A 27,127-nucleotide genomic window follows, 5' to 3' on the forward strand; every position below is an offset into this window, starting at 1 on the left:
CCCACACACACAGTTGCAGAAAAATCTTTTTTAAATCAGATTAATCAGAATTTACTCCATACTTTGTCTGTACAGCATGTACTTTTCTTAACTATCCTGGCATTGTCAATTTAGTTTTGGGTGTTTTGAATATTTGAATACCAATTCTCTTATGGTTAATGACCGCAATAAACTTAAGTAAGTATTTTTCCTGAATTATTACTGAAGTTTTCACAGCTTTAAAATTTATAACATTGCAACATCTGGGGAAAAAATGGATAACATTACACAACAAATGTCTGGAAAATTTGAAGAATTCACCCAAAGTATAAAACTTGAATTCTGGAAGATTCTGAAATAATTAATCAGTGAAATATCAAGCCTAACAATCCCCTTTTCTCTAAAAATTATTCTTTCAAATAAAATGTTCTTTACTAAAAGTATTATATATGTTGATACACTTTCCTTACATGAGCAAAATATATTATCCATTCTTAAAAAATATTTTCAAAACCTATTACATTTTTTTTTTCTGTTTGCTTTTACCTGCTGGTATAAAAAATTTAACGTTGGCTTATCTTCAATAAACTGGTTCAGAAATCCTTTCGGTAAGTATCGAATTCGTAATTCATATCTAGAACAAAGGAAAAGAGAATTTAGTACCATTGCCTTTTAAATATTACAGCAACTCTCCAAAATTAGAAAAAAAAACAGAAAACTGCTCTCTAACACCTTGTTAATAAAAACAAGCTATTGATTAATATTTCAACTGATTTTCACACTTGGTATTTCCTACTGTATTTACAGTACAGATGGTTCTCAACTTACAACCACACTTGAGCCCAAAATTTCCGTTGCTAAGCACGGCAAAGTTGTTAAATGAGTTTTGCCCCATTTTATGACCTTTCTGGGCCACAACTGTTAAGCGAATCATGAGTGTTATTTGGTGGTTAGGCCAATCTGGCTGCCCCATTGAGTCTGCTTGTCAGAAAGTCGTCAAAGGGGATCGCATGACCCCGGGACATTGAAACATCATAAATATGAGTCAGTTGTCAAGTATCTGAATGTTGATTAGGCGATCATGGGGAGGCTGCAACAATTGTAAATGTGAAAAACGGTCCTAACTGACTTTTTTCGGTGCCGCTATGGCTTTGAACAGGCGCTAAACAAATGGCTGTTAAGTTAAGGACAACTGGTACATGCAATAATGAACAATGGAAAAGAAAAATCATGTAAGAGTCCTAAAATTGACTCTAACTACATGAATTGCTTCCAAGTTCCATCACAAGTGGCTTTCAAAGGCTTCCATTATTTGGAAGGCTTTTTGAGCCTTTTTACTTCATCTCTTTGTGCCCACTTTAGTACTAAATCGCCTCTGAAGATTAAGAGACTTTGGAACCACTTCTAATACCTTCTAAGAGATAGCTTCGGGAGGTATTCTATTATTTTTTTCCTCTATGCAAAAAGCCAACCAATCTGGTGAAGTGGGCAAAGCTGCTTACGTAACTCAATAATAGAAGGCCGGATTTCCCCCCAAAGTGCTTTAGAAATCAATACAGGTATTTCGAGAGCAATATGTTGACAAAACCAGAGCATCCTCATGACAATCGTGTTGTATAAAGAACTCACCAGGAACAGTCAGCAAACCCAGATGTGTGACTGTGGGACGGAGTGACCGAAGCCATGAAATTTCCCATAATTAGCCCATCACAGCAATTAGCATTTGGATAAAAGCTTCCATTGGTAAATCTCCCAAATGCCAGTCATGAGGAGAGGGAAGGCTTTTCTCTCTCCTATCTGCATCCACACCTGTTCTTTCTACTACAGGGAATCCTCAACTTACAACCGTTTGTTTAGTTCTTCTGGTTTAGTTGTAAAAGGAAGGAATTCACTCACTCAGTTTTTCCAACGATGAGGCCCCGAGAAAGCCTTTCTTTGCAACCTAACCAATGGCCTACAGAAAAGGTCCCAGAGAACAATAACTTTGATCACAAGACACTACAGCTTTTCTTTCTATTAAGCTGTTTCTTGAGAGCTTCAGCGGGGAACTCTGAGGTTTCCTATATTTGTATTCTGGACCGTAGTAGCAATTTTCCACATCCATGACATCCATTATTTATGATTTGTTATCCTTCAGAACTGTCCTTCCATTAAGTCAGGATACGTATGTCTATCAATTGCCAATTTCACTTTTAAAATAACTGCTGGGACACCCTAAATGCCAGAATGACGATTTATTAGTTCTAACTGAGTTAGGACAAAGCATACACATTTGTATAACACCTGCTAACAATCCCACAGAGGTGTCCACATGAGAAATATGGCATACCTGTGTGTACTTAAGAGTCCATCTTGATTCTTGGCAACTCCCTGGACTCACCCCTGACATTTTCTTGGCAAGATTTCAAAAGGGATCTGCTATTGCCCAGTTTCTAGGGCTGGTTCAAAGTCACTCAGCTGGGTTTGCACTTCAGGTGAAACTAGAACTCCCAGTCTCCTGGAGATTGGCCCAAAGCCACCCAGCCAGCTTTCATGCCGAAGGCAGGACTACAATTCTGTGTCCTGGTGATTGATCCAAACTCACCCAGCTGGCTTTCGTGCCTACAACAGGACTAGGACTAAGTCTCCTGATCAACACACTATAAAAAAGATGTTGAGACTCTAGAACAATGATGGCTAACCTTTTTGGTGTCGCGTGCCAAAAGTGTGCATGCGTGCCTGCACCCATAATGCATTGCACGCATGCACCCCATGCATGCACGCACGACTCCCCCAGGCTCCCCACACCCTCTGCGCATGCTTACACAGCACTCCCACGCTCCCCACACCCTGTGCATGTGTGCACAACACTTGCCTATACGCATGCATGTGTCTCCTGAATACGCTCGCCCCCCACGCATGGGGGGCAGATAGCCGACAATCAGCTGGCTGGCAGGAGGCACGTGCGTATGTGCAGTGGGCCTAATCTGGGGCAATGGCTCGTGTGCTTCTGGCATGCGTGCCACAGGTTCGCCAACACAGCTCTAAAAAGAGTGCAGAGAAGAGCAACCAGGATGATGAGGGGACTGGAGACTAAAACATACGATGAACGGTTGCAGGAACTGGGCCTGGCTAGTCTAGTGAAGAGGAGAACCAGGGGAGACATGATAACAATGTTCCAATATTTGAGTGGCTGGCACAGAGGAGGAAATCAAGCTATTTTCCAAAGCACCTGAAGGCCAGATAAGGAATAATGGATAGAAACTGATTAAGGAGGGATTCAACCTGGAAATAAGGAGAAATTTTCTGACAGAACAATTAATCAATTGAACAGAAGTTGCCTTCAGAAGTTATGGAAGCTTTCAAGAAGAGATTGAACTGCCATCTGTCAGAAATGGTACAGGGTCTCCTGCTTGGGCAGGGAGTTGGACTAGATGACCTACAAGGTCCCTTCCAACTCTGTTAATCTGTATAATCCTGGTTTCCAGAAATGCACCTTACCCACTATGTTGTTGATAAACTTTAGTGAACTGAACAACCTTCATAAATCACTCTGTAAACTCGTTTGTATACTGTACTTCCTAAAATTCGCACATTAACATTCTGCTAACACCAGTAGAGATCCGATTGCGAAAAATAGGAGAGACAGAGATGGTGCACTTATATATTTCTCCAGAGAAGTCTCTCTCTACATATAAAAAGGGAAATATTAACTAGATATGGCCAGAAAGAAGCTATTATTAGCCTGTTTCTTGTGTGTGTATCTAAGCCTGATGTTCACTCCAACATACTACAAATCACGGCAACTGTCTTCTAGCTAACTATAGAAAAGAAACTGAAAAAGTATTCATAAATACCAGAAATAAGCCATCACATTTCCTGATTCTTGCTGGCATTACTAAGCCTCTTTTTATATGTTTTTAAGATTTCTTCTTTTAAAGAATGTTAAAGCCGTTCAGACAAGAATTCCAGTTAATAATATATGATTAGAATGCAGCAAAGCATTAAATTGAAACACTCTTCCCGAATTCCATTTTTTAAAATGCTAATTTAAAACTTTTACATGTGCTGTCATTTGATCCCAAATGCTTGCTTTACGGTATTAAGAAAAACCTGACAGCAACTTCTACATTATCCCCCATTTTAAGACAGCAAGGCAGGCTGCACAGTTTTGATAAAGCATGAAGTGACACACTGGAAATATTCTGAATAATTTAACTCCACCATCGCCACTGTCAGTGCTTTCATAAGGGATTTTGTAGGACCTGATCACCTGAACATCAGATATAACAGGATTGTTAAATAAATGCCTCCATTCCATAATGCATTAAGATTTGGGGGCACCAGGGAATGCTTAGATGAAACTGTGTATTTTTATATTTTATAGCTATTTTTTTTTTTTAACAAAAACTTATGACCTTGAAAAAAATAGAAGATAGATATATTGATATATATTTAATATGTTCAATATATTCAATATTCAGAGGGGAGGCTGCAATTTTTTTTCTCCACAACTTACACTCCAGATAAGTGTAGAGAGTGTTATTTCAGAGGGCTTTAATTCTCAATCTATGACCCTTGTTCCGAAAGGCAGACAAAGCCAAAACATGTGGCCATGGACTACTTGTAAAGTACATAATCTCTGAATAAATAAATCACCATATTAAGCTTAAAGAACGTGCATGCTCTATTCCAGAAGACAATCCACAACCACATTAAAAAAAAAAAGTTAGAAACACATTACAACAGCTTAAGATAGACAGAAGTCTGGGTGTTTGCAGAAAACAATGACCTAGTCTTCTTGCTTTACTCCCTCATTTCTCTCTTCGTCTTATTCCTTCCACTGCTCTTCATTCCACGTATGAGAAACCATTCCTCTTTGCCTTGTGGGCAAGATTAATGCAAAGCAGATAAGCAGGACCATTTTTCCTGCTGTCAACTCCTTGGAACAGCAGATAAGCCATTTGGGACAGGCCTTTTATCACAACTTTGTATTCAATGAGACTGCCAGCCACTCCCCTTACTCTTGCTGTTTGCATTTATTGCCCTCCTATTTTATTTTATTTTATTTTTTTACCCTAATCCGTTAGGCACAAGAAAGCAGGAACAAGGATAGGGTGCAAAAAGCACTATATGGGTTTATTTACGCACAAGAATCTGATCTACTAATCATCCATCACCTTCTTTTCACGCCCCATAATCTCTTGTGGGGTGGAGTCTGGGCAACTGAATGGAGCTGAGTGTTTACTGGCCAGATGCCCTTCCTGTCTCCAATGCAGAGTTTTGTTCAGCAGATAAATTTTCGATGTGCCCAGAGAGATAAATATATGCCTCTACTTAGGATTGAACTCACAGACTCCTGATTGTGAGATGAGAGCTTCACCTCTAGGCCACCGCACCACTCAAGAATCTGATCTATTAATAGTCAAGGCAAATTGGCACCAGATCAGCATCAACAGGTTTGGGGGGGGAAGAGGCTGGACTAAGGTTTCTTAAGGGGGCGTAGTGACTTCAAACTGATGATGTGTTTGACCCTGCCCTCAGGCTCAGCCTGGTCATCTTCTACATCACCCTAAAAACAGATCTCCCAAACTGATGATGTGTTTGACCCTGCCCTCAGGCTCAGCCTGGTCATCTTCTACATCACCCTAAAAACAGATCTCCCTTTCTGCAGTTTTGCCAAAACAACCAGTTTCACACCATCTCTATTCCAAGGAGCAGCAAGAAAAAAAAAAAACATCTCCTCATAAACTTCATCGTGGTTATCTCAACCTGTGGACAAGCCACGGTGCAATTTATACACTCAGGCAATTAAATCCAACGTCTTGCATTCATAAGATGGAAATGAATCTTACTTCCATTCCTCCGGTGCGTGTCCTACTTCAAATTTCTCTCTCACGTTGGAGACCCCCATGTCCAGATGCAGCCAATGAACCTCCTCGGACTGTAGGTGACTAAGTCGTAAACCAAAGCAGGCTACATTTTTTACTTTGTGACAGTCCACTATCTTTTGAATTATGCCCTAAAGATGGGAGGGGAAAAAAATAAAATGTTTATTTAGTTTGACAGAAAATGTGTTTTATAGTTTTTCTGAGTACCTTTCAAATGCATATTTTGATATAAAAGGGAATGACATAACAGAATAAATGCTTTGCATAAATTGTGTCTGAAAACGATGGTTTAATAATGAAACATTAGCCATAAACATTCATACATGACCTTGCAAAAACCAAAGTTATCACACATTTACACTGAAAGATGGCTGAAATTTTAGTTCCTTGTCCAATATTAAATATTATATCTCTGGCTAGTGAATAAAAAAATATTAAGAAAGTATAGGAAGTCACAGTGACCAGAATGACTAGAATCCATGAGACAGAGGAAAATGTAAGAAACTTCTACTGCAGCTTCATGCAGAAAAATGTTGGGTTTTATTCAGCTTGCACTCAGTAGTTTTAGTGATTTTTATTTATTTATTGAATGTATGTGCCACTCAAGTCACTATCGAGCGATTCTGGGTGGCTTTGGGTGATATACAGAGGTGGAAAGTAATGTTTGCCAAGCATGATGACTCATAGTAGTAGAATAACAGAGTTGGAAGGAACCTTGGAGGTCTTCTAGTCCAATCCCCTGTTCAGACAGGAAACCCCAGACCATTTCATGGATGTACTAAAAGAACCATCAAGTTAAGGACACCATAATACCATAAGCCTGGGTTTCAGGACACCATGTGATATCTCTTTTAGAAACAATGCAACTTTGCAAATTATAATAGCTTTAACCCAATGATCTGAGAGGCTAACTATACAATTTTTCAAAACTGTGCAACACTGTAAAACACTATCGCAAACTTGACCTTTTCCTTATAAAGAATTGTCCTACAATCGATATTCTGCAATGCTTTTCCTACTGGTGATTGCCAAAAAGGATAATAAAATGTTTATTCACTTATTTATTTGTTTGTTTGTTTAATATGCTGCCCATCTCCCTGATAGGGCAGTTCTGTTCAAAATGTTGAACTATGAGAAAAGAGGAAATTAGTTAAGATGAATGGTGCCTCAATATCATTTCTACACAGTGTTTGTTTTCTAGCTTAGAAGCTGCAAAGATTAATCAGAGTTTTTTTTAAAAGCTGTTTATTTTTAAGTAAAAATATCTAAAATAATACTATCAGGTGCTGTTTTATTATTCCTAAAACGCAGAAGCTATTCATCACCTCCACATCTTCACTGTCAATCCTAAAGCGAATTGGAATGTTCTTCGCTTTAATTTTTTTTCATATAATTAAATGTTTTTCAAGGGGCAAAGGGGTGTTTAGCAACTTTAAGACTTGTGGACTTCAACTCTCACATCCCTCAAGTCTCAGAGTCCACCCATAACAAAGGAGAAACAACTAAAGCACTCAACATCTGTGTTACACAGCCTACAAGTTACTTGGCTCACCTCATGACAATGGCTTTCACATCAGAATCTCTAAAATGTTTTAAAACATGAAATCCACTCACCCAAACATCTGTGGCATCTCCATGTCGGATAATACTGGCCCATGTTGTTGGTTCACTGTTACTTTCAAAATAATGGAAAACCTTCAGGACCCGTTCCATTGTCCCTGGAGAACGTTCCACCCCGGAGCTGAGGTGTGTTTTTGTGCTTGAGCTTGGTGTATGATTCAAGTTTGGATCTAGATAAGCTGCTGCCATAGTTTTGCTAGATGCTAGGTATCTGTCATATTCTGAAATGGGAAGAAAACAAAGCACACTTCTCAGTCTCACAAATCTCCAGAGCCATCTTAATTGAAACATACCGTTTATATTCTATAACAAATCAATATCTCCAAAGATTAGTTTCTCTTTCTAATGAATGCCTTTTTAAAATTAAACAGTAAATCTCATCATGCTCCACACTAAATTTATTATCGCGCTACAATTTCCAAAAGTCAGACATTATTAGGACTGGATGCACACAGTTTAATGGCACGGTTGTCAAAGACAAAGCATTCTAGTGATCAGGGTTATCTCATCTTCACAGGAATGTTGAGGGGAGAAAAAGAAATGAGGTAGAAATTACTATTCAAATACATCTTGCTAGGTCAGGGGCGTCAAACTCAATTTCATTGAGGGCCATGTCAGAGTTGTGTTTGGCCTCAGGGGGTCGGGTGTGGGCGTGGGCAGGGTGGGTGTGGCCAGCTCAACGTCACTCGTCAAGGCTCCGTTTTCAGCCGCGATGGCCTCCTGCAGCCCTCTGCAGTGAAAATAGAGTTCCCAAGTGACATCAAGCTCCATTTTTGTTGGCAGAGACATCGCGAGCTGGTCCTTTGCGGTTTCTAGGATGACTCCGCGGGCTAGATCCAGTCCACTGGCCTTGAGATTGACATCCCTGTACTAAGTTAACCTAACCTTGCTTAGGTTTACTTGCATATTTACCGAAATGGTGGTTTTATTGACCATAGTCTGGGCCTGCTTCAAAACGAGCACACATCAAAGATGCATATCTAGTTTTTAACACTAAGTCAAACCAAATGAGTAAACACACTTTCTTGATTTTAAAAGCCGTTCTAAACAGTCTAAAGGTACATCTAATGTCAGCAGCCGCTGCACAGTTCCCAGTTGTAAAATCAAAGTCAGCAGTTAAAAGCTCCAGTGGTCAGAGACCATGATATAATGGCTAGCAGATGGCATGCCACTTTAATTCTTGCAATTGAGGACAGGAGATTATCCTTTACAAGAAAAAAGAAAGAAAGAAAGAAAGAAAGAAAGAAAGAAAGAAAGAAAGAAAGAAAGAAAGAAAGAAAGAAAGAAAGAAAGAAAGAAGGAAGGAAGGAAGGAGGGAGGGAGGGAGGGAGGGAGGGAGGGAGGGAGGGAGGGAGGGAGTTAAAGGGATCCATGTAGTCGGCTGACCATCCCTATAGTACATCTCTGATTTTACATGGAACTTAAAGCTAGCAGGGGTTGAGATAAGAGTTTCATGGGATAATAACAGCATATTGACCACTGAGGTTCCCTGCTAGTAGCTTCCAAAGTAATTTCCAAATGCAATAGTGCAGAATATAAATGAAAACCTTGAAGAAAAGGCACAAGGAGTGGGAGGATTGCAAGGTTGCAGGAGCCTAATTAACACTGCTTTAGCTGTCAGTATATTCATCAACTTTACATAATGCCTTAAAAGCTCCGTTCAAGAGACCCATTGCAAGTCTTTTCCACGAGGAAATTTTAGGAAAGTAGCTACATCTGACTGAAGGTTAAGAAGAAAATGGATAGGATGGATAATAGTTGCTGGATTAAAAAACAAACATATCTTTATAAAATGTGAAAATTCAGGGAGGAAAAGGTAGCATCAGACAAAACTCCTTGTGAGTCAGGAATCCAACTCAAAAGATTTTTGAAGAAGCTCTGAGTACTTCTGCACTGCTTAATAACTTAATTAAGATAACTCCTGTCTTCTCTCCTCAAAAATGAAGTGGTCCTGCAAAAATTTTCTTGATTTTTTTTTTAAAAAGAATTTTAAAAAGAGAAGCTGCAGCCCAGTACAGAAATAGATCTTGGAAATAATAACACATTTTTCCCTTGGCGACTAATTAAATTATCTTTGAAGGTATACCGGTACCGGGTCCCCCGTGCCCACTTCTCATGAGCATTTCTGTTAAAATTAAGATCAAGCAAAGGACAACTGCCTCCAAGATAGTAAAGGTTCAAGATCCTTATTTCTTTTGTCACTGTTCCCACAGTCACCTTTACTGTAGTTAAGGGCTAGCTATGTTGCAACAACCCTGCCATAAAGCTAAAATGTAATATAGCAGTTTAACAGCATACAAAGGATTGTCCAGGATCACACATTGCAGCTTCTAGGAAATTTGAAATAACCAAAAACACCCAGAATATCCTGAGGAATGAACGGTGATTACTATAAAAGCATAATTTGGGCCAAATCTTTTCTCATTTCAAGATGATTAACACAAGGTATGATAAAAATCTGATCTTACTGAAATGTAGCTTTGTCTCTTATGAAGTGCTTCCATAAATCATATCTGGAGTTAAATGTATTTGTTGAAATATAACAAACTGCCTCTTTATTTGCTTCAGTTATAAACCTAAAATCATTTGAGGTCTGCCTTTGCTTCCTTGCTCCATGTACTGTTATAATAATTAAAAATGTGTAGGTGATTTTAACTACAAAGTCCAAATCTTGAGGACCCAAGCCCCGTGACTGGAGTGCACTGAGGGTTAATCTGGGGGAGAGGGGAAAGAGAATGTAATTACTGCTTTACTAAGAAACTTCAAGACCAGGGATATCCAACCTTGGCAACTTTAAGACTAGAAGAATTCAACTCCCAGAATTCCCCAGACAGAATTCTGGGACTTGAAGTCCATTGGTGTTAAAGTTGGCAAGGCTGGACATCCCTGCTCCAAGAGATGAACCGATCTAGATGGTATATAGAATCCATCTTCCCTTAAGCTCTCAGATCAGAAAGATCTGAAAGATGTTGCATTATGTTGCGCTAGCAGACACAGGTTTTACCTGATTTTGGGAGGCTGGTGGTAGAATTTCTCTATATTGACAGAGTATATAATCTATGTGAAGTTTTCAATTACATTGGTTCTCAATAAAGCAGCACATGAACAACTTCATCCTTAATTGAAATAATCAGACATAATATAACCAGATGTTATTCCGTGAGGTTCAAACTTTCTACTGCATAATGGCAGATCTATGATATGAATATCAAAGGTGACATGTCATGACAATTTGATGACAGGAGAGCATTCACCAACACCCAACAATTTTAAAAAACAGGACTTCCGGTTTGAGCTTCTTTGGCAACAGACCGAAATCGCAATTGTCCGCAGTTTTGATCCGTGCTCACCGCTGGAGCGCCCCGAGCCACCCAGATTTGGGGCTGAAGCCACCCAGTCTAGTAATTACAGGGGAAAATTTGTTTTATGAGAAAAGATAATATGAAATTGTAAAGAGGACAGATGAAAGTATAAAAACATTGATTAGAAAGATTTTAAAAATTAGAAAAAGATATGTAATTGAATTAAAAAAGGAATGAGATAATTTAAAATAAGGCTACAGGAAGTAAAGAAAGGGAAAAGCTATTGAAAAAATTGTGAAAATAGTTATAAGATATGGATTAGAATAGTGGCCCCCAACCTTTTTTGTGCCACGGCCCAGTGCCGGCATCACAAAATGATCCACTGCCCGGTACCGGCATCAGCACGCATGACAAGGCAAGGCGAGCCAAGCGACTGGCCAGCCAGCCGTCCCCCGCTTCTCCCCGCCACCTTCAACTCCTCCTTTGTACCTTTTTTGTGCTTTTTTGTGCTTACTTAATCTCCTCCGCCATCAGGACGGCTCTTCATTCGAAGCCGTCCCCCCCTTCGATGAAACTAAGGCGCGAGGATTCCTTCAGGACCCAAACGCCGCTTTCCAACCGGAAAAGCTCACCCGGAAGCACTTTCTCACCAAAACAAGATGGTGGCGCCCAGCAAACCCGCGGCCCGGTAGAAAATGATCCACGGACCGGTACCGGTCCAGGGCCCGGTGGTTGGGGACCCCTGGATTAGAATGTATAAGATAAATATGTATTGAGTTTATGTCTGTATGGAGAAGTGATAACCCAGGGCCACACTGTTTTCAAAAAAAGATATTTTATTTGTATTTGTATGTTTTGTGAAAACTTAAATAAAACTTTTATTTAAAAAAATTTAAAAAGCACACCTTGAGATTTTTGGAGGCTACGGGCTCTGCAAGAAAAATGGGATGTGTTCTCACGCAGCCTTTGGAAGTCACAAGAGGGCTGTGCTTTTGTGTAGCCTCCGGAGCCTCCCAAAACCACACAAGAACGAGGTGTGCTTTTGCATGGTGTTCAGAGGCTGCACAGGCTATGAAAGAACATTCTCTGAAGCTGCTTCAAGAACAAAATCCACATGCACCCCAGAGCATCCTCAGGCAGGCCAAAAGAGCCTATCAAACAGAAAGAGAACACTGCCTGAAGTGTTAGTCAACACATGGTAGATTCAGGGGAGTGTTGGGCTGTGGAGGCAATTTTGTCTTGGAGAACAGTCCAGGGTGGCCTCTCTTAAGTGGCAGCTGTGGCACTAGGACTGAAGTTAAGGCCCAAGCCTTAACTTCAGGCCCAGCCTCAGCACTGTCTCAGATGTTCATCTCTTGGAGCAGGAATGTCCTATCTTGGCAACTTTCAGACTTTTGGTGTTCAGCTCCCAGATTTGTTCAGAGTGGCCTAGATAGAACATAGAATAACAGAGTTGGAAGGGACCAAAGCCCTGCTGAAGCAGGAGACCCTATACCCAATAATAAGTCTTTATTGATTAGCCCTTGGGCCATATCAAAGTACAATGTTCAGCAACAATTTGTTACTAAAATTTAATAAAAGCAATTCAAAATGAAATTTGATAAAATACTATTTAAAATAGAATCTAGACAAAATACGATTCAAGATGAAATAGTAATAAAATACAATCCAAAATAAAATTGTAATAATGTACAATAATTTACGATATAGATAAAACATAATAATATTATAATTTGGAGTCGCTCTTGCAATCTATCCCAATCAATCCCACATATGCAGATCTTCACCGAATCGTTCTGTTTAAATACTGTGCTACTTTAAATGTTATTTTCAAGTTCTGGCCGGACGTAAGGTAAGTTATTTTGATATGGGTATCCCAATGGGTCATTCGTCTGTCTCTCATCCTACCCTATACCATTTCAGGCAAGTGGCTGTCCAGCCTACTTTTGGAGCTTCCAGTGATTCGGCACCCACAACTTCTGAAGGGAAGCTGTTCTGTTGGTTGATTGCTCTCACCATTTGAAATCTCTTAGTTCTAGGTTGCTTCTCTCAATTAGTTTCCAACCATTGTTTCTTGTCTTGCCTTTTGGTATTTGGAAAATGTTTTGACCCCCCCCTCATCCATGTAGGAGCCCCTCAAATATTGGAACAATGCTATCATGTCTCCCCTAATCCTTTAAAAAAAAAATTAGACTAGACATACCCAATTCCTGTAACCGTTCTTTGTAGGTTTAGTCTCCAATCCCCTAATCATTCTTGTTGCTCTTCTATGTATTCTTTCCAGAGTCTCAATATATCTTTTATATTGTTGGGAGAGAAATAAACAATTATTTCACTTTTGGTCTGGGACGATGGTAGTATGGTATGCCAGGAGAGTCAAGCTACGTAGGTATTTTCTCAATTTTTGATAGGTGAGCCCAAAGTTTGCCGTCACTTCTCTACTGGGAGAGTTATTTACACCCTCAGCAGGATTTGTTTTAATTTCTACTGAGAGAGTTTTCATCTCTAATGTAAAGGTTTATAAGTCGAATTCCCAGTAGGAGAAAAAAGTAGGTAGGGACTAAGCAGGGCTCCCAATAACAGAGGATTGATATAGGCTGAACAATGATAGTTCTAGTAGTCAATTACATTAACCTAATTTCATTTATTTTCTTCAGAGCTACTCAAATTGTTCCCTGAGGAGTTGTCATCAACTTTCTATTTTCAGGCTGTTCACACCCCCTTATTTATTTCTAATACCATTAACTGTTTCTTTGCCATCCCTTTGTATACTTTCATATTAGCTTTACTTCAAAATTTATTTTATGGAGATCCCACTCCCCACCACCACCACCCACTTATCCAAAAGGGTATTTCAATTTAGGAAGGGAAGAGCTCAAAACACCACTCCTGTTAACTACAATTAAGAGCAGGGGTCTTCAAAGTTGACAGCTTTAAGACTTGTGGACTTCAACTCCCAGAATTCCTCCTCCAGTCATGTTAGCCATGTTCTGGAAATCACAAGTCTTAAACTTGCCAAGTTTGAAGACCCCTGATTAAGACCAATGTCCTATAAATGTAAATGCATTTTTTTTTATTTTCTCTTATAACATCCAAAATGAAAATGTTGAAAGCTAGAATTTAGCAATCCGTTAGACAAGTTCTTGAAAAGGCAAGGGGGAAACCACTTCAGCTTTCAATTGTTTTTTTTTTCAAATGTGGAGAGACCTGGCCCATAGAATCGGCAAGAGTTGGACTGAACAGATAATATCATAATCAAATCACATTCACCCTATGCTGCAAAGAAAAATTGCTTTTAGATCAATCTATAAACAAACTGATAAAAATGTAGGGGTGACTACTGTACCGTTTAATTATTTCAGTGAGTTTCTTCCAGGTAGGACTAAATTTAAATCCAAATCCCCCTCAAATTAATTGAAACATTTATGAAATGGCCAACCCCTCCCAACACACACACACACACCACAAAAAGCATATGGCACACCTTCTTCAGACACAATGTTTTTTCTATCCTATTTCATATATGGTCATCTACACATCCACTGTCTTTTCCTATCACCTCATGTAAAATGGAAATGCTAATAATTGAGTAATTTTCATATTTGCAGGGCAGTAAGTGGCTGCATTTAGACAGCATGCAAATGGGCATAATAGAATAATTCCACAACTGTGGGAATTGCCATCTGGTGCCTACTGTGCTGATTCAATTTATTTCCAAGTTACTCAATGAGCTGCAGAAATAAATATTCAAACCTGTTTTAAAAGGGCATCCTTGCATGTTCAATGAAAACATCATAGCCCTTAAGGGTCTTATAAGTAGAGACTGTTATGGCAGATTCCACCATTTAAAGAGCTTCACCGCCGTCAAGGTTAAAGGGGGGGGGGGAGGGAAACAGCTCATAATTAATAGTGGAAATAGAATATAAACCTTTGATTGCTGGGAGGAGAAGAGAAAGGAAAAAGAAAAAACAGAGACAAAAATAGTTCCATCCAGGGGTGGGATACGACAGGGTTAACTACCGGTTCGGGATTTACGAGCTTCCCTGCATGCTGGGAGCTGCGTGCCTGTAAATCGTCATTAGCACGCTGGGTGCAGAGAAGCAGCCTTTGAAACAGCCCTCTTTTCCCACTTTTTTAACTGCAGCTGTGCCTTGTTTGGCAGCTGAAGTTGAAAAATCAGGACATAAAGGTCAGGTAAGAACCCAGGCGGGCAGGCAGGCCAAAACAGTAGCAGACATAGAACCGGTTCTATGTCTGCTGCTCTTCAGAGCTACTGGTTCTACAGAGGTGGACAGAACCAGTAGAAACCCAACCCAGGTTCCATCACTTCGGAGGTTCCGCACCATACCAAAGAGACCGTTAATGCAGAATAGCAATTATGCCTTTAAAAAAATATATATCAAAACTCATCAGACACTTTAAATAGAGGCTTGTGCTTTAGTGTAGCTTATTTCTACCTTGGATCTTCACTGTAAATACAAATGCAAGACGGGTCAGTAAGTTGCAGAAAAAGACAATTGTTGCAGCAACGATTCTGCCAAGAAATAGTTGCCAACAAAAAAAACCCAACCTCACCATATCCTGGCCCAGCTTTAAAGTTCTAAATTCGCAACCCTTGGTGTGTGTGTGGGCGCGCATGTTGTGTTGTACACAAATCCCCTTCTCTCATCTCTATGGGTGCTCTGTGTCTTCTTCCTTTCAAGGCCAGGGAATTTGAGTTATCTTACCTATTCTCACCAATATTTGAGGGGCTGCCACAGAGAGGAGGAAGGGGTCAAGCTATTTTCCAAGGCACCCAAAGGCCAGACAAGGAATCATGGATGGAAACTGATCAAGGAGAGATTCAACCTGGGAATAAGGAGGAATTTTCTGACGGTCCGAACAATCAACCGGTGGAACAGAAGTTGTGGGAGCTTCATCACTGGAAGCTTTCAAGAAGAGCCTGGACTGTCATTTGTCAGAAATGGTGTAGGGCAGTGGCCCCCAACTTTTTTTGTGCCACGGTCCGGTACCGGCATCACAAAATGATCCGCGGCCCGGTACCGGCATCAGCACGCATGACAAGGCAAGGCGAGCCGAGCGACCGGACAGCCAGCCGTCCCCCGCTTCTCCCCGCCACCTTCAACTCCTCCTTTGTACCTTTGTCGATGGGCTTCTCTTCAGGACAGCTTCGGGACGGTTGCTCGGCTCACCTTGCCTTGGGTGCTGAAAGAATCCTCGCACCTTAGTTTCATTCGAAGCCCCCACTCGATGAAACTAAGGCGCGAGGATTCCTTCAGGACCCAAACGCCGCTTTCCAACTGGAAAAGCTCACCCGGAAGCACTTTCTCATCAAACAAGATGGCGGCACCCAGCAAACCGGCGGCCCGGTAGGAAATGTTCCACGGACCGGTACCAGTCCAAGGCCCAGTGGTTGGGGACCCCTGGTGTAGGGCACTGATGGCGAACCGATGGCACGCGTGCCACAGGTGGCAGGCAGAGCCCTCTCTGCGGGCTCACCAGCCCAGTTCCAATGGGCATGCGCGTGCCTCCAGCTGGCCAGCTGCTCTTCGGGTCTCTGCCACGCATGCATGGGGCCTTGCCCGATCTCCGCAGTTTCCTTGCCAGTGCGCCCAACCTTTCTCCCCCCCCAGTGAGCCCTAGCTTTCTCCTGCATTCCTGCTGCCTGTGCTTTCCCTGATCTCCACAGGTTCCACCCTCCGCAGGTGCCTCTCTGTGGCAGGAACAGAGGAGAAAGCCTGGGCGCACAGGGAGGAACTGCGGTGATTGGGGAAGGCAGAAATGGAGGAGAAACTGTGGAGATCGCGAGGACCCTCCAGTGCTCCTTTTTCGGTCTGAAAAGCCTCCTGCACCAACCTGGAAGCCAAAGAGGGTGCGGGGTGCATGTGCAGGGGGAGCATGCATTGCATTTTGGGGATTGGGGCACGTGCATGCACTTTACACACTCAGGACCAAAAAGGTTAACCATCACTGTTGTAGGGTCTCCTGCTTGGGCACGGGTTGGACTAGATGACCTACAAGGTCCCTTCCACCTCTGTTAATCTGTATCTGTATTCCTAGCCCTGCACTCTTCTGGACTGACAAGAAAGCTCTGAAATTGCTCCTGGGATTGGTTGGAGCCATTGCACCAACTTAAGAGGTGCAGCCTTAAACAGTTTTACTACAAAATTGTGAACCTTTTGGCTTTCAATTTTGGTGTCCATTCTAGGTCTTCCTTCAGGCCCTGATATTTCTCCAGCGTCTCATAGTCCTTCTTCCTGACCTGGCACCTGTTCTGACCCAAACCCTTTTCCAATAAAACAAACAATAACCAAAGGGAACAGAAACCTTTTTATGAGTCTTACGAATCCCTGGTTAAAAGGCTGCTGCAAACTAATTAACTCTGATAAACACAAGCCTCGCCAAAACTGTGTGAGGCTGCCAAGAATGACAGATAAGAAATATTTCACAACACAAGAGTCTTCAAATACCAACTACGATACTGCAACGTCCACGAGGCTGAGTTTCAAAACATTTTTGATTCCTGCAAAGAACGTCCGATTCACAGCTGGCTTTTATCTTCTTGAAGGAGGGGCCATTACCTTGTAGCCTTAACTCCCGAGTCGCCTGTGCTGCTGTAATTGTTCTTTCCTCTGATTAATCCTTCGTGCACGTGCACTTGGCACAGGCTACTCAGGAACCTCCTCATCGCTGCTGCTAGCCCCCACAATCTCGGAAGGAAGCAGTCCACTCCCTAATGGTCCTGGCCCCTGATCTGAGTCCTCGCTCTCCTCAGCCATCTGCACCTGCTGCTGGCTAACCACAACAGCACCCCTACACCTATCACCATCACTGTCTTGTGGTCATTTGTCCACTCCCACAATGCCAGGTTGGTTGACCAGTGCAGGCAGTCCTTGACTTACAATGATTCATTTAGTGACCGTTCAAAGTTACAACGGCACTGAGAAAAGTGACTGATGACCATTTTTCACAGTTGCAACCTTTGTAGCATCCCCATGATCGTTCAATCAAAATTCAGATGGTTGGCAACTGGTTCATACTTATGGTTGCAGCGTCCCGAGATCATGGGATCAACTTTTTGACAAGCAAAGGCAGTGGGGAAGCCAGATTCACTTAACGACTGGGTTACTAGCTTATCGATTGCAGTGATTCACTTAGCAACTATGGGAAGAAAGATCACAAAATGGGGGCAAAACTCACTTAACAAAGGTCTCACTTAACAACAGAAATTTTCGGCTCAATTGTGGTCGTAAGTCAAGGACTACCTGTAGTAACTTAACCACTGCAGGGATTCACTTAATTGTTGCAAGAATGGTCGTAAAATGGGGCAAGACTCATTTTACTAACATTTCACTTAGCAACATAAATTTTGGGCTGAATTGTGGTCGTACAGCAAGGACTACCTGTACCTGCCTATTCATCATCTGGATCTGAAAGTCCCATGGGATCTTTGCCCTGTCATTCTCCATGACCTTCTACAGCAGGGATGTCAAACTCAAGGCCCAGGGACTGGATCCGGTTTGTAGGGTACTTAGATCTGGCGGGGGGGGGGCTCCCTGGAAACAATGGACTGGCCCACAGTGCCTCTGCCAGTGAAAATGGAGCTAGGGAGGGCTGCAGGTGGCCCTCCTGAGCTTTTCACTAGCAGAGGGTTGCAGGAGGCCATCACAGGCATTGGAGAATATGAATTATGGTATACCGAGGGTCAAGGGTGACAATGAATGATGTGTCTCAGAGTCAGCTGCACCCAGGCAGCATCAGCATGTCTTCTCCTAATCTTCTTTAAGCTTTGAAAATCCAGCTAGAAACTCATGATTTAAATGGGGGTGGATGCTCGAGCCCTGACACCCGTTTTCACTGGCAGAGCGATCGGGCCACGACAAGCACCCCCAACACGAGTGATGTTGAGCTGGCGATGCCCATCCTGGCTACACCCACCCACGAGGTCAAGCACAACCCTGATGTGGCCCTCAATGAAATTGAGTTTGACACCCCTGTTCTATAGACTCTCTCATTTGGACTTGAGCGGGTCTAGCCCATACACTGGGGTTTCTGTACACTGTGTGTGTGTGTGTGTGTGTGTGTGTGTGTGTGTGTGTGCGCGTGCGCACACACACATAAGACAAGCATGTACTATGTGGAAGCTTCCCAGCTATAAATGAAATCTTCACTGTAATTCAAAGATGATAACACAGCAAAACTCGGTGATTTAAAAGTTGTATCTTCTCCTAAATCACCCATCCTCTCTACTCTCTTTTCCAGCATTTTCCCCTCTGCAAACAAAATGCTTACCTTACATTCATATACTTTCCTGTTAGTAATCGCAGCATGTTTACGTTCTCTACATCTCTGCCTAAATAATTAGCCAATAATGGAATCTTGACAAGTCTTTTTCTGGATCATGTTTCAATGCAACTTTGTGTACAAAAAAAAAAAAAAAATGAAAGAGGAAACTGCAGTTGGTAAGAGAAGCTGAGCGCAGGTTAGCCCAAGGCATAGGCCAGATGTCTAACCCAGGTTTTGGGAGTGACATATGCTCTGGACTGGTATCTCTGATTTTTAGCAGATATTGCACACTATTCTATATTTGGCACGCACATTCTGTTACCTATTAGTTGACATTTGGTGTTTTCCATAACCAAGAACCTCAATTTCACACTTAACTTCCATAACAAATTAAGCATTTTGTACAAGCCGGAAGCATATTACTTACTGTATTAAAATAAATCAAATGGTGACTGGCAGCTGTAACCAGTTGCATGCTAGGACCAATTCATACCTGAAATGGTAGGATGGCTGTTTTTGCCATTCTGCTTGATATTGGAAGGTTGCAAAAATCTTACAAAGATTATCTTAACCAGAGAATGGGAAGAGCAGTGCCTTTTAAAAAGTATATACTCCATCTTTCTGCCAAATAACTGATGTTATTCTTCTTCTCATCTTTCCTGTTACCGATCTCCTTTTCTACTTATGACTATAACTTTCTTGCTTGTATCTTTACGATTTATACTGTTTTATTTCATTTCCAAGTATGATTTATGTTGATTGCTTATTTAGTATCCGATGACTATTGCTAAGTGTTGTATCTTATGATTTATGATGAATGTATTTTTATGATGACTATGTGATTTACCACTTATTGCTTGTAGGTACACCGAGAGCTTATGCACCGAAAGCAAATTCCTTGTATGTCCAACCATACTTGGCCAATAATGATTTCTATTCTATTCTATTCTATTCTATTCTATTCTATTCTATTCTATTCTATTCTATTCTATGAGTTATGCCAACAATCCAATTGTTTTTTATATTATATAGCAATATGTTCATTTTTAATTCTTTTTATTTGTATCCAATATATTTTCCAATATGAAAGTAACTTACAGCATTGCAATATGGCAAGATGGGCAGCAAATTTTTTAAATTAATTAATTAATTAAGCATTAAGCAAAATAAAAACAAAAAGCGAGTTATCCTTGTTTTCTTCTACATAATGCTGTATCTTGATTTAAAATTCTGAGTCCAAGGCATAATCAGAACAGAATAACAGAGTTGGAAGCACAACCCTTTGATTTCCTGAAATAAAGATTGTGTACTTGTGTGTAAAGTAAACAATAAATTAAAAGGGGCATTTCCATGTTGATACCAGAATCGCATACATCAATTTATGTCCATTTGGGTTTATTAATGCTCACTGTTAATTAGGATCAGCGATAGACACCAGAAATTTTTTCAGACACATCTGGAATAATCAAGCAACCTGTTCTAGGGAAGCATTTGCATATATTTTTTATTAAACCCAGTTTTTTTTTATTTCACTGTACTGATGTGTGCCCCTTTCTTTGTCAATGTACGTTCAATTTAAATGTCACCTAACTTTAATGAGATCTTACAACCACTATTATATTGCCTTAATGCAGGGTTTTTTTTATTTATAAGCAAATAATATAAAAATGAAAAAAGCTAATTAAATACTGCTCTAATTATTTCTAACAACATTAGCAAAACACACTTGGCCAATAAAGAATTCTAAATTCTAAATAGCAATTATTATTACATCCAGAGCTGAACATCTGATAAATTGCTTCCTTACCTAATCAGACTATCAAGCCAGGATTTGAAAATGTTCTATCAGTCCTAACAGGGTATAAACTTAAACAAACCAGAAACTCTGCTTTCTCACCTTGCAGGATAAGTTTAGCTGGTTTCACTGATGTTAGGACAGCATATAAAAACATGTTGCTTATAAGCAATAAAATGGATTATTACATGAAAGTATTGCCACCATAAACCCTGGTAATGTCATAAGCAACTTGAAGAAGTATGTCCCCTTTCTCCTTTTCCTTTATTATTAAAGTTTTCTTACTCTACAGGCATATTGAAGGAGCCAGGTTCTCAGGTCAAATTAACTTGCACTATAACTTCTACGCAATTTTGCAATGGGGAAAAATGTAAAACTCCATTAAGAATTACTGGAGTTGCTACACTGTAGTAGAATAAATTTCACAAATATTAATCTAACAAAGTAATAAGTCTGTTATTCTAGGACCAAGAAAATAAACATCCCTGATATGAACTTACTAAGCTATATGTAAGGTTAATATTCCCACTATTAAGCACAATATTTCCAGAAAACCATTACTAAGACAGTAAGAAAATGTGTCTAAGCTGCAAGGCGAAACTTTAAAGCCCACTAAGAAAGTCCAATTATTTTAGACAATTCACGATCAAATGCAGGTATAACCTTAAATTAACCATGATTCGATTCAGGAAAGTTCTAATGATGCAACTCCAAAGTCATGGATCTTTAGTACTCCTTTACTCTGTGCTCAACAAGGTTCATTTAAGCTTAACTAATACTTTATCATTACTATAATACTATACTATACTATTAAGTAAATACTTACTATACTATTAAGCAAAAATCAAGAACAGAAAGATGTGTGGAAGCTTGGAACCTATTTCCAACGGAGGTAGTGGGTCAGTCATTAGTAACCAAGTTTAAACATGCTTGTTATCCCAAGCAAGCGAGCACATGTCCATCATCTTACAATTAAAAAAAAAAAGAATTCAAAAGGCAGACTAGATGTATTACTAGATCTTTCTCTGTAGTCAATTTTCTATGTTTCTGTTTACATCTGCTAGTCACTTTGTTATTATGTCATGAACATGCCAAACTGCCTAGTTAAACAGAGCGTTTTCCTAAACGCAAGCCAAAGGCATTGTAACTAAAACCAAGCCAGGAGCATGTTAATTATCGTTATTAGCTTTTGTTTCAGGTTTAAAGATCACATAATTGGGATGCAATTACTGCTACTAATAAAAACCTTCATTTTATTAGCTTGTAGATTTTCTGGCCTTTGAATGGCCAGAGCATACAAGCAAACCAAAGGAAAAAAAAATAACAATTTCACAGTACAGGTAGTCCTTGATTTATGACCACAACTGGAGCCAGAATTTCTGTTGCTAAGTGAAAGCAGTTATAAAGTGAACTTGGGCCCCTGTCTTGCCACAGTTAAGTGAATCACAACAGTTTTAAAGTTAGTAGCACAGTTGTTAAGTGAATCTGGCTTCGCCATTGGCGATCTGCCTCAAAGAAGATCGCAAAAGGGGGTCGCATGACTCCAGGATACTGCAGTGGTCATAAATATGAATCGGCTGTGAAGCGTCTGAATTTTTATCACGTGACTATGGGGATGCTGCAATGTCATAAGTATGAAAAATCGTCAGAAGTCCCTTTTTTCAGTGCCGTTGTAACTTTGAACGGTCACTAAATGAACTGTTGTAAGTCAAGGACTACCTGTAGCGATACCTTGCCGATGCTGAGTTATTAGTGGAAGATGCGTAAAAGTTCCTTGGGGTATAGTCTTCCCGCAAGAAAACAATTGAGGATTCTGACATCAGGCGCAGGATGTAGATTTTTTTACCTGAGTTTTTATTGGGTCACAAGAGACCAGCTGCCCTTGCAAGGGACGGCAACGCAATGGCTACCATCCCAACCCTGATCTATTTAGGAAATGCCTATCAATTACGGGAAAGTGCTTTTTACTTCTTTTTCCCAGAAGATTTCCAACATTTTTAATGGGGTCGTTGTAAATTGTACAAGTCAGAAAAGGAGAAAATTGTAAGCCATAAGCTTTCTAAATATCTTTCACCTGTAAAGCTGAATTTTTCTGAACAATGTATTTAAATCTTCTAAGTATATGCATATATTGTTGCTTTCAATTTACAACTTTCCCATGGCATTAAATATATATATATATATATATACACACAAGTATAAAGTTGGTTAAAAGTGGCGGGAGGGGAAAAGATGGGAGCTTATTCCTCTTCAAGAGGCACACTCGGTGAAAAAAATATTTGTTCAAGTGATTTTTATTTTGTGTTTTAAGATTAAATTAAAAACACAAGATGGCCATGCATTTTAACAATCGCTCTGCAGTTCCTACAACAGTCGCAGCTAAGTAGGCAAGATGACACAACCAACAACAGCACTGGAGCACCACAAGGTCGATTAAAACTAATTGAGCAAAACAATTAGTTCTACATTAAAACCTTAAGAAATATAATTGCCTACATATCTACATACTCATCATGCTATGCCCTCTCAGGGCAAGCAAAGCAAAAAAAAACTGCAAACAGAATAAAAAAAAAGATGTTAGATTTTTTAAAAAAAGGAAATATAGTTTACAATATCATTCACTGTGCCTCCAGTTTCTAATGCTTGGTTCTGCCACTTCCACCCAACTGCTGTCATCTGCTTCTTGTTCAACCCAACTTCTCATCTCCCTTTTTCTGAGGATCTCATAAACCCCACCCGAGAGCAACTTTTGCTGTCTTACCATCCTCTTGAACCTCAATTCTTTCCTTTGAATATTCTTTAATGATTTATTTTGCAATTAGATGCTCGTATTGTTTATAGGATCGATCTGCTTCTTTTTTTAGCGGTCACCACACTTACATTCAATCCACCTTCGTTCAGCACTCAGCCATTCTTAACCCTGCCTGATATTCTTTTACCACACACACAAAAGAAACTCATTTCCATTCAGCTTATTTTTATGTTTTACCCAACTTTCATGGAAGACATTGGACTGAAACGTACCTCAGGCCTCAACTTACAACAGTTCCTTTAGTGACCATTCAAAGTTACAATGGCACAGGAAAAAAAGTAACTTATGGCCATTTTTCACGCGTATGACCATTGCAGTTTCCTCACGGCCACATGATTTACATTCAGATGCTTAACAACTGGTTCATATTTATGACAGTTGCAGTGTCCCGTGGTCCCCTTTGGGGATCTTCTGACAAGCAAAGTCAATGGGGAAGCCAGGTTCACTTCACAACGGTGTTAGTAATTTAACAATTACGGCAAGAAAAGTCATATAGTGGGACAAAAGTCAATTAATATCTCACTTAGCGACATAAATATTGGGCTCAATTATATATTCATTTTCTGGAAAATATTCATTTTGTCATAAGTGTGCAATGGCCACTATCACACCTACGACAACATGTAAAAATTCTTCATTCCTTTTTTCATTCGGAGTAAACATTTGCCAAGGTACGCAAACTCACTCCAGGGTTTACTTTTCCACCATTTATAGCATTCATAACCTTTCAATCATTCCTTTCATTTTCCAAGACGTGGCACCAATTTGGTCTGTGCTAGATTAAATTTCAATCCATATTCCTCACTGAATCACAACACCTATCTAACATTTGCTGCAAATTGATTTTTCAGTCACAACATCATCATCTGAATTCAAAACTATACAACCGTTCACATCTCCAACCGCACACCTTTATTATTCAAAGAGACTCGCTAAACTAAACCTTAGTAACAATCACCACATAAGCAAATCAAGTCCATATTTTAGCATTTGTCTACTTAAGTCCTGTACAACAGCAGACTAGTTATTTTTCCAACCTTCTTTTATTTATTTCTTTTCAGTCATTTTTCTTGGCACGAACACTTCTCTCAACATATCAGTATGATTCCTATATAAATATCTAAATGCTCCTGTCATTCCCTCCCTCCTGTTTCATCCTACATGAATAGAAATAGTAACAGCACTTAGACTTATATACAGCTTCATAGTGTTTTCCAGACCTCTCTAAGCAGTTTACTGAGTCAGCTAATGCAAACTATGCAAAATAAACATGATTTATGCTCCAGAAGAAAGAGTAATTCTGATTATCTTTGAAATATTCCTTTTTAACCAAATGATACTATGAAACTAAAGATAAATGAATTGAGCTGATAGACCGAATTGTAGATGATAAGGACCCATTACCTCATTAAGATGGTATGAAACAGCCTAAAAAAAAACTTATTTTGATCACATTAATTCAACCAATACACGCTATAGATATGCACTGCAGATGGCTTTAACAAATGCAATCTTGCTCTGCTAAATTGTTTTTGTAAGTTATTTTACCACGCAATAGCAGAAACTGATGCACAAAAATAGGAGAGAAGAGATACATAAAAATCCTGTGTTGTGAACAGGCCTTATGTACAGTTTACACAGACCTACGGGTTAAATTGTGTATTAATATATTATTAGAGAGCAAACTTCTGAAATTTTCATTTAATGGCTGTATTCTAGGCTAATGTCTTGGTTAGCTCCCTTCTAAAGAACAATTAATATGAACCAAGTCAACAGCTAGACAGTACTGTTTTTATGCAAACCTTTTCCAAAGGGCTGTGCAACAATTCAGATTCCAAGGAGAAAAGTGATTCAGAATACTTGTGGGCAACACATATATCACACCTGTCAGCAATTCCTTACAGAACTGTTTGATTCAAGGAGGTGCTGACAGGCACAACGTGTGTGCTCAAACATACTAAATAGGAGGCAGGAGCACTGGATAAGTTCGCCCCCTTGAGTGGACCAAAATGCGTTTTAAAAGGCAGGATTAAAAGACAGTGGCAACAATAACTCCAAATTATATTTTTCCCTTCAAATCCAGATTGTTATATAGTCCTAATAATTACTAGCGACATTAGTATTTGAACAAAAGACCACCAGGAAAAGTCAAAGAATACATCCCCCAAAAAGGGAATGGCAAGCTTCCATATTGTTGTCAAGAAATCTCCACAGAAGTGGTCGCCGGGAGTGAAGCTCGACACAAACTTTTTATTTTCGCTGCATCTCCTTTTCTCCCAACATTTAACGTTTAAGGTAGTCCTTCATTTACGACCAAATTGAGCCCAACAGTTGTTGCTAACTGAGACATTTATTAAGTGAGTTTGCCCATTTTACGACCTTTCTTGCCATATTTGTTAAGTGAACCACTGCAGCTGTTAAGTTAGCAACACGGTTGTTATGTGGCTTACCTGGCTTTCCCATTGATTTTGCTTGCCAGAAGGTCACAAAAGTTGAACACATGACCTTGGGACACAGCAGTTAGATTAGGTTGCAATACTACAGCCTACATGATAGATAGATGGATAGATAGATTGATAGGTAGGTAGGTAGGTAGGTAGGTAGATAGATAGATAGATGATAGATAGATAGATGGATGGATGGATGGATGGATGGATGGATGGATAGATAGATAGATAGACAGATTTATTTTATTAGTTTTCTATCAATTACATTTCTTAGTGCTTAATAAGCATTGTGTTGTCTGGGTGTTTAATTTCCTTAGCAGTACAGATTCCACTCTTATTCTCCACCCCTTTTTTCCAATTTAATTTAATTTCCAATTTAATTCCAATCTAAGTTCCATGTTTGATAATATTCTGTGTCTTCTTTCTGTTTGAATTTCAATGGAAGTCTATCCATTTCTGCTCAATCTAGTATCTTCTTAATTATCTCTTTGTCTTGCGGTGTTTCTTCATTTTTCCAATATTGTGCAAAGATAATCCTCACTGCTGTTAAGACATTTTATATTCTTAAGAGACTGCAACCATCATAAATGTGAGTCAGTGGCCAAGCATCTGAATTTTGATCATGAGACAACGGGGATGCTGCAACCGTCCTGAGTAAAACAGCCATATGTCACTTTTTCCAATGCTGTTGTAACGTCAAACGGTCACTAAATGAACTGTTGTAAGTCAAGGTCTACCTGTATTTTATTTACAGCATAGGGAAGACAATATACAAGCCAAGCACACACACACACACACACACACACACACACACCTTTAATAAAATCATCTAGGAACTTGGAACTGCACAGTAGACAATCCGTATTTCATTAGAAATGAAGCAAGATCTGATTGGAAGGATTCCTTGTCGATGAGATACTGTTGTTCAGTGTAGTTGTGCTGATTTGTACAGCAATGAGAGCCCATATTATCATGCGATAATAAAGGTGACAAAAACATCCATATTTCTTCTTCAT

At 39.9% G+C, this 27,127-nt stretch overlaps 1 protein-coding gene across 25 annotated transcripts in view; it reads right to left on the bottom strand.

The window, feature by feature from the left end:
- The window catches only part of PTK2 (protein tyrosine kinase 2), a 210,428-nt gene that overhangs the window by 107,122 nt on the left and 76,179 nt on the right, over positions 1–27,127 (bottom strand). For 24 of the 25 annotated variants that reach the window (XM_087931786.1, XM_087931783.1, XM_087931779.1 and 21 more), the window contains 3 exons: positions 7,464–7,690; positions 5,814–5,980; positions 526–613 (listed from right to left, as the gene is read on the bottom strand). In XM_087931786.1, the coding sequence (XP_087787912.1) occupies positions 526–613; positions 5,814–5,980; positions 7,464–7,658 (450 nt within the window). In that variant the 5' untranslated portion in view covers positions 7,659–7,690. Of the gene's footprint in view, positions 1–525; positions 614–5,809; positions 5,981–7,463; positions 7,691–27,127 lie in introns of those variants that run through there. The other variant, XM_087931789.1, reaches the window with a different exon arrangement.

The sequence above is a fragment of the Pseudonaja textilis genome, chromosome 3, assembly GCF_049901715.1.
Source record: "Pseudonaja textilis isolate UNSWEBS1 chromosome 3, rPseTex1.2, whole genome shotgun sequence".
Lineage (NCBI taxonomy): Eukaryota > Metazoa > Chordata > Lepidosauria > Squamata > Elapidae > Pseudonaja > Pseudonaja textilis.